Genomic DNA, 11,149 nt, shown 5'->3' on the forward strand with positions numbered 1-11,149 from the left:
AAAATTTCAAGCATATAGAAACCGTTTTTTTTTTTTTTTTTGGTCATATGAAAACAGAGGAACTAATATGATCAGATACAACTATGGTTTTTATGTAACAACAAATGCAGCCATTGTCTTAGTTTTAGTATCAGTTAAAGGCAAAACCATGCATTTGTTTCCAGCGTAATATAATTACAAAAAATAAAAAAAATTCAAAAAAAAAGTTTGCTAAACTTCAGCTCCGAAACGTGCGAAAGATGTAGATACAGAATCACACCTTCCACCTGTTCTTATTGAAGAAGAATTTAACAATATATACCGCATTTGAAATAAGAAATCACATACAACTGAGCACTAAGAAGACAAGAGTAATAAATCGAAAGAATTTTAGAAAGCATTATCTGCTACTCCACCTGAAGACACCCCATTTTTTGGGAACTCGTCCTCGGGCCACGGATCCAGACCACCACTTGTATAAATCCCCAAATCGATTTCCAACTTCCGTAGACAACCACGAGAGATCTTCAACTTACATTTTCAAACCCTAATTCTCAAATACAAAAGCCAAAATCCATATAAAATGCCAACAAGCAGAACCCTGATTTCGACCAAACAAAAAAGAAAGACGAAGTGCCTAATCTGAATCTCCACCTATAGAGAAGTTATGCGAGTCTAAGTTTAATAGAACACAGAGAAGAAACGATTCTTGGAACCTGTGGTAGAGCATTCCGCCATTGCTCCAACTTTCAATCCCTAAAACTGAAAACGATAAAAGTAGAAAAAAGAAAAAAGAAAAATCCCACCATGCAAAAGGAATACGACACCTTGCAAAAAAAGCAGAAGAGGAAAACACGTTTACGGAGAGAGACGTGGCAAATGGATAGCTGTTCGTTTCAGCTATGCAGGTGGCGAGTTTATTTTTTTTAATGGATTTTTGTTTTTTTACGCTAAACAGGAAATGACGAGATGACGCAGATGAAAACGACGCGTGGCTTGGAGTAAGATAGGAATTGAAATGTCAAAAATGGCCCTACAAAAAAGGACATGAGAGGAAGATTTGGCAGCACAGGGTATGGAATTTTAGCAAAAGTTGGTTGACGTAAATTTCACGGCTTTAGGCTTTTAGAATAGTAAGGATTTAACCCAAAAATCTAGAGATTTTATCACTTGGTCTACATGTTTGAGGTGCATTTTCCACACCTGGGGCTTATATAAATGGAGATGCATCATGTTTTCACGCTTCCGTTCAAATTAAAAGCCCTCGGTAAAGTACAGGATTCCCTTGAGAACCTAAGAGCCTACTAACCAAAACTAGAAACCAAGCTTTTAACGTACTGTTTGAAACTCTAGCATCTCATACATAAGAAATACTACTTAAACAGGGCTTAAATTCCTTTACTTAGTGGAGTTGGTGTATCTTAGGAACAAGAGAGATGTCGAGGACACGGGTGAGGATGAAAGTGGGTAGGAGAGTAAATAAGAAAGGCAAAAGTTATCAGCACAACCATATTTTGATATTTGTACAAATCCGGCGGCCTTTACTTCTTTAATTGGCTTGTTAGAGCTTTTTGGGAAATGTAATAACATTTTGACAGCTCTTTAAATACTAAAAGACAAGATGGTTTGTGAAAATATCAGAATATAGTTGTGCTGATATAATTTCTCAGGAGAAATTGGTGATTTTTGTTGCAAGTTACAAAATGACAATAGAGGCTCAGATGCCAGAAATGTGTAACAGGGAGTGGACATTGGGTTCCATTATTGAGAAAGAGACGGCCTTGAGGACAAAAAGCAAATGATTTTCCCTGGTGATATAAATTAGAAAGGGACATATGAAATATCTTCTCTCCCCCTCTTCTTTGCCACTAAAACAAGTTGCGGATCATATAGCAACCACTCTCTCTCTCTCACACACACACACACACTGTTACAAACCTAAATCGGTAACCAACAGTTTTAATCTTCTTAGAGGGAAGATCAGCCTCTTGACCTACTTCGAGAAAGTGTCGTTCCTCCTCTCTGTGCAATAATACAAAAATACAAATTTGGGATAACTTTCTTCATTCCCTCCAAAAGACTAGTTACACGTTATTGATTAAAAATCCATAATCTAAATGAGCCTTATCTCTAAGACTCCTAACTAACTAAATAACTACAAAGCAAATCTAAAAATAACAAATATCACAACTAACTTATTTCAGCCAAGGTGGGACCCAAATAAGCACGTAACATTCCTCCCCCCTTAAATCAACCTTGTCCTCAAGGTTGGATCATTGGAAAAGATAATTTATTCCGCCAGGGTCCCAAATCCTATTGGACATCATCTTCATGACAAGCTGTGAGCGAGAATTTTTTTGATGACGTCAGACAGTTTGAGAACAGACTCTTCGACGACAATCTTTCTTTTGTGGCTTTTTCGCCTTTTCTTCTAGCTGATTTTTTTCTCCCTTCTTCTTTCCTCATCTTTTTTTATTTCGACGTTTATTTTTCATTGTGCAAGCCTTTTCGACCGTTGTGCCGGTTTTGTTCAAGCCTTCCGTAAATCGTTGATGTTCTTCCATCATTTTCAAAAGAAGTGCTTTAATCTCCTGCAGATCTCCACGTATTGATTCCAAACTCTTCAAAAACGTAGCCATGGCGCAGGATCGATCACTCTGATACCAAAACTAGATCGGTCCGCAAAGGTTTTGATCTTCTTAGAGGGAAGATTAGCCTCTTGACCCACTTCGAGGGAAGATTAGCCTCTTGACCCCCACTTCGAGGGAAGGGTCTTCCTCCTTTCTGTGCAAAAACATAAATTTTCATTTCCTCCAAAAGACTGGTTTCACGTTATTTATTAAAAATCCATAATCTAGATAAGCCTTATCTCTAAGACTCCTAACTATGGTTTAAAATTTCGGTTTCGGTAACCGTTTAAGACCCTACTGAAAACCGAAATTTCGGTGAAATCTGAAATTTGGTTCGAAATTCAGGATCGAAATTTCGAAATTTTGTAACACTTTTTTTTTAATAAATAATGGCATTTAATTACAGAAATTTCGGACCGAAATCCGAAATTTCGGACCGATCCGAAATTTCGGTTTGAAATTTGGTAAATGGCGAAAAATGAAATTTCAGAAAATTTCTAGTAGTGATAGTGGAAACATATCTTATGATGAATTATGTAATACTTTGCATTCCCAAATTTTAAAAAATAAAGTTCTTAAGAAATCTATTTCTAAATTAGAAAATGAACTTGATATTTTGAAAAATGAATCATCTTCTTTTAAATCTCAAGCTCAAGTACAAATTGAAAATCTTAAACTTGAGATTGAAACCCTTAAGGGTAGTTTGGATGAGAAATCTTGCCAATTAGTTAATTTTCAAAATGTGGCAAGCTCTTCCAAATGTTATAAAGACGACAATAATGATTTCTTAAATCAAATAACCCATCTTCATAATGAAAATGAAAGTTTAAGATTATGTCTTCATGGATTTTTAAATGGTGATAAAATCATTAACATAATCTTGAAGAAAACTACTCATAGACCTAAGCATGTGTTTTATGATAAAACTAGTCTATCTAACCCTCATGTTAGATGCCATTATTATGGAATTTATGGTCACTATCAATTCCAATGTGCATATAAGATTAGGGATTGTTGTGGGACCAAGAAAGCTTGGGTTCCCAAAGCCCTCACATGATTCTATTCAAATTTATTTTTAGATTAGGGGCTAACACTTAAATTTGAATATCATTATATTATGGTTTTTAAAACCTCCCTCTTGTGTTGTATTAGTATTCCAAATATGAGGAGTTCTATATTTGATTTTTCCTTGAATAAGGGGGAGCCTAAAATTGAAAATTTTATCTCCTTGATATTTACCCCATCTTTTTATTGATGACAAATGGGACAAAAATCTAGAGAATATGCTTGCTTTTGTTGGAAAATCTCTTGTGCTTGTTATCATAAAAAATGAGGAGATTGTAAGCCCAATGGTTCCCACCATGGCGGGGTCCGAAATGGTTACCGAAACTGAAATTTTAAACCATGGTTTCAGTTAATTATGTGGATCCAATCAAGGCCCCTTTCCAGCTCTTTATACAAGGGCGCCCTTGCATCTATCATTCCTCAAAAAATATACTCTTTTCTTAAATAATAACATCCACACAAAGTTTAGGCAATCTCAATCTCTCTCTCTCTCTCATCCCCAAGTACTGTTTCATAAATAAAGAAACCCACAAAAACAAGAGGCATTATCCATCATCTTCTTTTTCTTCTTCTCCTTTCGCTCTCTCTATATCTCACCCATACACAAACTGCACCCACATTAATTAGAAGAGTCATTTTCCTTCGCCGCCGCGCCCCCCCCCCCCCCCCCCCCCCCCTCTACATGGTAAGAAAGAAAATCGAACCATATCATATATTACTCCTAAGATTTTGAACTAATGACTTTCCCCCAATTCTATTGCAGGTTTCGACGGCAACCCACGTTGATCACAACAGTGATGAAGATGGAGAAGTTGTCGATTTTCGAGGAAATCCAATCGACAAATCACGAAAAGGAGGATGGCTTGCTGCTGGTCTTATCTTAGGTCCTTCCCTTCTCTTTAATTCTCTATTATTCGTTTTTTTCCCATGAATATAATTGATTGAGAAATGTATATAATTTTGTTGTATAGGAACCGAACTATCAGAAAGGGCATGTGTGATGGGCATTTCTATGAACTTAGTGACATATTTAGTGGGAGATTTGAATCTTTCGACCTCCAAATCTGCAAATATAGTCACCAATTTCTTGGGCACACTCAACCTTCTTGCCCTCCTTGCAGGTTTCATGGCCGACTCCAAGCTCGGCCGATACCTTACGGTTGCACTCTCTGCAACCATAACCGCTCTGGTAAGTAGTAAGAGATTGGTTGATTAAGGGTGTCAATTTTGGCTCGGGCTCGGAAGCTCGCTCGAGCTAGGCTCGGAAAAAGCTCGGCTCGAATCCTTAACGAGCCGAGCCGATCCGGCTGTCCAGGCTTGTTAAGCTTAACGAGCCGACCCAAGATAAACCAGGCTCGGCTCGGCTCGTTAAGCATTTAATATGTTTAAATATATATGTTATATATTAATATATACACTAAAAGGGTTGTCCAGGGGGGAGGGGGGAGTGAAAGGGAGAGGCAAAATATGTCACTTCTTTTTTGGAACCGCATTTGTTACTTGGACCACCTACACTAGATAGGGTTGTCCAGGGAAGATGAGGGGTGTGAACTTAATATAACAAAAGCTCGTTAAGGCTCGCGAGCCGCGAGCCTGACTGAGCTGAGCTTTGGAGCTTAACGAGCCGAGCCGAGGCTGGCCAAGCTCGGCTCGGCTCGGCTCGTTTACACCCCTAGTTGATTAGATAACGTAGGCAAGGGCTTTAGACACGTCACCCATGTTTTTCAGTTGAAAATATATTGGCCCTTATTTGCAAATAAAGATTGTCTGAAGGGGAATGATATCACTACCCTTTCTCAAGCATTTCCACCTCATTTTGTTTGTCTTTTTCTCATACGTCAAACAAAAGGAGAGTGAAAATACAATCATTAATTTCCGGGAAATGATTGATGCACCCGTATGATTACTTGGGACACCCAGGTGCACTTTATCTATGACTGCAGAGAGGCAGTTGTAAATCACACAGCGAAGGATTGAAGGGACCTGATTGCATCGTACACTGCACCCTGGGTGTCCCAAGTAATGAAAATGGGCGCATTTATCATTTGCCTATGCTCCGGGAAAAGATAAGGGGATGTGTTGGAAAAGGGGGTGGACATATCATTTCCCTAATCTTAGTTTTAATTGGTGCACTAAGCCCGCTACAGGACTGTGTAGGCAATTTTGCACAGCCCCCTTTTAAAGAAGAGAATAGAACAACTCATACCTGATTTTGTCTTATTCATTTAATTCATATGAGCTGGCACTTTTTCCTAAAAGAGGAACTGCAAAATTACTTTTGTGAAATTGCTTAGACACTCCCTTTTTGTGACATTATTATTTCCAATTCCTAGCCGTATTTGTCTTATTCATTTAGTTCATATGACACTTCTCTCCAGAAAATAGAGGCTGCAAAATTGCTTTACGGAAATTGCCTAAACATGTCCTTATTTTAGACTAAGATTATATGTAACTAATCTTATTGTAACAGCGCCCTGACAGGCTAATTAAAAGTGTGAAACAAAGTAGTGCCGTTATGAAAATACGGTAGTGCGGATATCTACAGTACCCAAATTTTACTGTTATACAAAGAGGGCCTACCCGAGGGGTAGATCTATGATCTTATCAAAGAGATAGTGATACTGATATCCTTAAAAAAATGTTTAATAGTGTATTAATTGTTAGATATGTGGCTGATCAATGTGGGGCTACTAGGAAGCTCCGTTAATCAGGTGTTCAAGTGTTAATTCCTCTCGGTCTTTTTTTTGGAGGTTTCCTAACAAAACAGGAATCCCGTTTAGAAAAAAAGATGAGAGCCTCTCTTGTGACACCTGCGCAAGGCCCCACAAAGCAAAATTGGCCGAACCGAGCCGAAACCGAACCGAAAATTCAGTTTCGGTTTGGTTTAACCAAACCGATTCAAAATTCAGTTCAGTTCGGTGTGGGGGTCAAACCGAACCGAAACCGAAGATTTCCAATAATTATGAGTAAGGGGTGGCAAAATTGGCGGAAGTGAACCGAAACCGAGTTGAAAATTCGGTTTGGTTCAACCAAACTGATTCAAATTTCAGTTTGGTTCGGTTTGGGGATCAAACCGAACTGAAACCGAACCATTTCCACCCTTAATCATAGGTTTATTTCACGGTCTTCTTTGTTTTATAAACGGGGTCCCGTTTTAGAAGTGTTTTCATTTTCCTTTTTTTTTTTTTTTTCTGCAAATGATCTTTTTCATCATTATAATAGGGGGAATTTCCAACCCCATTTCTAGGGGTGGCAATGGTTCGGTTTCGGTTCGGTTTGACCCCCAAACCGAACCGAACCGAACCGAACCGAAATTTGAATCGGTTTGGTTTTACCAAACCAAAACCGAACCAAAACTGAATTTTCGGTTCGGTTTCGGTTCGGTTCCGCCAATTTTGCCACCCCTTACTCATAATAATTGCAAATATTCGGTTTCGGTTCGGTTTGATCCCCAAACCGAACCAAACCGAAACCGAATTTTCGGTTCGGTTTCGGCTCGGTTCCGGTCCGGCTCGGCCAATTTTGCCACCCCTACCCATTTCACGCATTTTACATAGAAAGAAACAGAGAAAATGGTTGAAATTAAAGACAAACAAAAGGTGTGGAAATAAAAATGTGTGAAAATGACGTGGAAAGGGAGTGAAATGTCAACCCAAAATAACTGTTTCTTGCTATCATGCACCAGGGAGTGATTCTACTAACAGTGGCCACAACTCTATCAAGCATGAGACCACCATCCTGCACTGGCTACATGCGACAACATCACGAGTGCATAAAAGCCACCGGAGGGCAAATGGCGTTGCTCTACGCCGCCCTCTACACGATAGCTTTGGGTGGTGGGGGCATAAAATCGAATGTCTCCGGCTTCGGCTCCGATCAGTTTGACACTAGAGACCCCAAGGAGGAGAAGGCTATGTTCTTTTTCTTTAACCGTTTCTATTTTTGCATTAGCTTGGGTTCTCTCTTTGCTGTAACAGTTCTGGTTTATATACAAGATAATGTTGGAAGAGGATGGGGATACGGAATTTCGGCTGCTACGATGGGAATTGCAGTTCTTGTATTGCTTGGAGGTTCTCCAGTTTATAGGTTTAAGAAGCCGCAAGGGAGCCCTCTTACTGTTATATGGAGGGTTCTTTATTTGGCCTGGAAGAAGAGGAAATTGCCTTCTCTTTCCCATCCTAGCTTGTTGAATGAGTACCACAACGCGAAGGTCCCTCACACCGAAAGGCTCAGGTACTTTTTCATTCGATCGAGTGTAAGCTTGCTTCTTATATAGACATGTTTGAAAACCAAGAAAAAAAATTCATGGAAACTCTGTTTATGCAGAGAGAGAGAGAGAGAGAGAGAGAGAGAGAGAGAGAGGTGCCGAATTGGCCTTAACACAAACAAACAAAGAAAAAAGATAGAAAAAGAGAGGGGAAGGGTTGATTCGATGCAACTGGACCTCCTAGTTGTTCAATTCGAATGGAGACTCTCCTTTGGTTGCAACTCTGCAGTTGCATTAAGACAACTTCTTAAATACAAACAGAAAGGTGTGACACATCCCTGCCCTATCAACCTACTTACATGACACATCAGCTATAAGGAATACTCTTTAACCTTCAAACAAATACCCGCAACTACATAATAACTACATTACAACTACCTCATAAACCACAACTACATAATAACTTCATTACAACTACCTTATAAAACACAATAATAACATTCACATAGGAGAGAGATTGATTTGAGGTGATGGAGTGAAGAGAGTAGGTTAAAAAAATGTGTGAAGAGAGCATGAGGGGGCTGAAAAAAGGGAAACGAAATCTATATTCAAAACATAGCATTTTTTTACTTTATTTTCCAGCCCTATCTCATACTCTCCTCACTGTCCTATGGAGTCTCTCTACTCCACTCACTCTAGTTTAACAGTGATTCCATGAATTTTTGTTTTCACGGTTTCCAAACATGCCCTTTGGAGTAAGGGAAAATATTTCTTCGAAAACTTAATTTTTCCTTGGAAAGTAGTTTTTCCATTGTTTAATGAACTCATTTTCCATGGATTTTTGTACAAAAATGAAATTTTTTCCATATTTTCAAGTAAAATTGAAAACGTAGTAAACCTTGGCATTTTATTTTCTACGAAATATTTTCCATTGAAAAAATTATATGCCATAATTTTTTTCATTGGATCCAAGAAAAACTCTCTACTTTTATTACCATAGCAATTCTCAAATACTAGACGTTCATAAGTTCATATACATCCTCTTTTTGTAGGTGGCTCGACAAGGCTGCAATTTTATCTAACGGTGGTTCAGACCCGGAACACAGTGGGGCCCGTGATCCTTGGATGGTTTCAACACTGACCCAAGTAGAGGAGGTTAAAATGGTTCTAAAACTCCTCCCAATATGGTCCACCTGCATCCTCTTCTGGACTGTATACTCACAAATGACAACCTTCTCAGTCGAGCAAGCAACTTACATGAACCGTAACATTGGCTCCTTCGTCATCCCTTCAGGTTCTGTGAAACAACACATTACTTCAAAAGCTTAAGCTGTTAGAGTTTGTGTTATGTAATCATTTATACTTCAACACTCCCCCTCACAGGTGACCCCTCTTTTTGGGGATGGCCATACATATGGATTCTTAATATTCAGGAGTTGTTGGGTTTTGAACCCAGGACCTACCTTAGGGCAATGACTCCAAAAACTTAAGCTGTTAGAGCTTGTGTTATTCAATCATTTACACAACACTCCCCCTCATGTGTGAACCCTCTTTTTTGGGTTGGTCATACACGTGGATTTTTAATATTAAGGAGTTGTTGGGTTTTAAACTGACAACTTGCCTTGAGACAACGAATCTGATACCATGTGAAACAACCAATTACTCTAGAAGCTTAAGTTGTTAGAGTTTGTGTTATTTCATCATTTATACCTCAACAGGTTCCCTCTCCGTCTTCCTCTTCCTCACCATTCTCCTCTTCACTTCTCTCAACGAGAAGCTTCTCATCCCATTTGCTCGAAAATTCACCCACACCGTTCAGGGCATCACCAGCCTCCAGAGAATCGGCATCGGTCTTGTCTTCTCTATGGCGGCCATGGCCGCCTCTGCATTGGTGGAGGAAAGAAGAAGGGAAGTTGCAGTAGAGGAAGAGACTAAAATTAGCGTTTTCTGGTTAGTTCCTCAGTTTTTCTTTGTGGGTGCTGGTGAGGCTTTTGCTTATGTTGGGCAGTTGGAGTTTTTCATTAGGGAAGCTCCGGAGAGGATGAAATCTATGAGTACTGGGTTGCTTCTTAGTACTGTTTCGATGGGTTTCTTTGTTAGTAGTTTGATGGTTTCTTTGGTGGGCAAAGCTACGAATGGTGGTTGGATCAAGAATAATTTGAATAGAGGGAAGTTGGATTACTTCTATTGGATGCTTGCAGTGCTTGGTGTTTTGAATTTTTTGGTGTTCTTTGTGTTTGCAAAGGGGCACGATTACAAGGTGCAGCAGTTGAATACTTCGGATGGCAAGGGGGAGACAGAGGAAGAGAGTGGTCAAGTAATATATGCTTAAGAAAGAGAATGTTTAGGGAAATAGGAGGGCCCATTTCTCAATTAGAATACTGATGCTTTTCTATTTTTCTCTTTTTATTCTTTGCATTATTTATGATCGTAAGAATGCTGTGGGATTATTTTTTTTATCAAGGGTCCATTTCTTTTTATTCTCTACCCAAACCCATGCATAGGTGGGCCCATGAGTTGGCCTGCCATCTCCAATCAAATATATGCCTAGGGTGGGACCCACCATATCTTGATAGAGTGGGTTGCACCAACTCCACCCAAACCCATGCGTAGGGTGAGGCCCACCATTTTGCCTCCGGTTTTGATGGTTTGGGTCCCACAATCTCCACCTAAGCCCATCCATTGGATAAGTCCCACTATCTTACACCGCATTTTGATGGGGGCGTGGCTCATTATTTTACACCCATGCATCATAGGGCAAAGAACGATAGTGAGTTTATTATAATCACCACGATCTTTCAGGCCATCATTAGGCAAAGACATCCCGGGTAAGATTAAGCCCTACAAAACTCAAGATTGTGTCTTAAGACCTTCAAACGAACATTACCATTTTGGAAAAAAAAATTAAAAAAATGCAGACGAGACTTATTAATCGAGGGTCCGGGGCATCCGATCAATGTGGGGCCAATGCTATGTGTCACAAGCCAGGGTAATCGACTAATTGTTACTCGTTAGCAAAATAGGGCGATGATAAATTCACACCCATATGAAAGACGGAATGCGGCAGACTAAGACTTTAACGCTCGGCTCTGTACACTTGCGTTCCCAAGAAAGCAAATCTCCGGAAAACAGCCTCTTTTCTCCTTGACAAGACAGAATTCTGGTGTTCACTTGCTTTCCAGTGAAAATAGAATTACACATGTGGAATTTCTGCAATAAGTCAAAAAATGACATGGAAAGGCCCATCCTCCCTTTAGGGATTTCATTT

The 11,149-nt window shown here is 39.4% G+C and overlaps 1 protein-coding gene and 1 long non-coding RNA gene across 2 annotated transcripts; one reads left to right on the forward strand and one right to left on the reverse strand.

The window, feature by feature from the left end:
• Positions 1–220: 220 nt before the first annotated feature.
• On the reverse strand, positions 221–865 carry LOC143862127 (uncharacterized). The gene is made up of 2 exons (XR_013240169.1): positions 807–865; positions 221–741 (listed from the first exon to the last, which is right to left on the reverse strand). It is a non-coding gene; the product is annotated as an uncharacterized LOC143862127 (long non-coding RNA).
• A 3,542-nt stretch (positions 866–4,407) lies between these two features.
• On the forward strand, positions 4,408–10,366 carry LOC143861842 (Major facilitator superfamily protein; the record flags this gene model as incomplete). The annotated part of the gene is made up of 5 exons (XM_077372785.1): positions 4,408–4,558; positions 4,646–4,863; positions 7,360–7,907; positions 8,934–9,175; positions 9,600–10,366. Coding segments are annotated over 5 exons (1,773 nt in total), but the record flags the coding sequence as incomplete, so codon positions are not given.
• Positions 10,367–11,149: the final 783 nt, after the last annotated feature.

This window comes from Tasmannia lanceolata, unplaced genomic scaffold, assembly GCF_043159265.1.
Source record: "Tasmannia lanceolata isolate RefF3 unplaced genomic scaffold, GAP_Taslan_0.1 ptg000037l, whole genome shotgun sequence".
Taxonomy (NCBI): domain Eukaryota; kingdom Viridiplantae; phylum Streptophyta; class Magnoliopsida; order Canellales; family Winteraceae; genus Tasmannia; species Tasmannia lanceolata.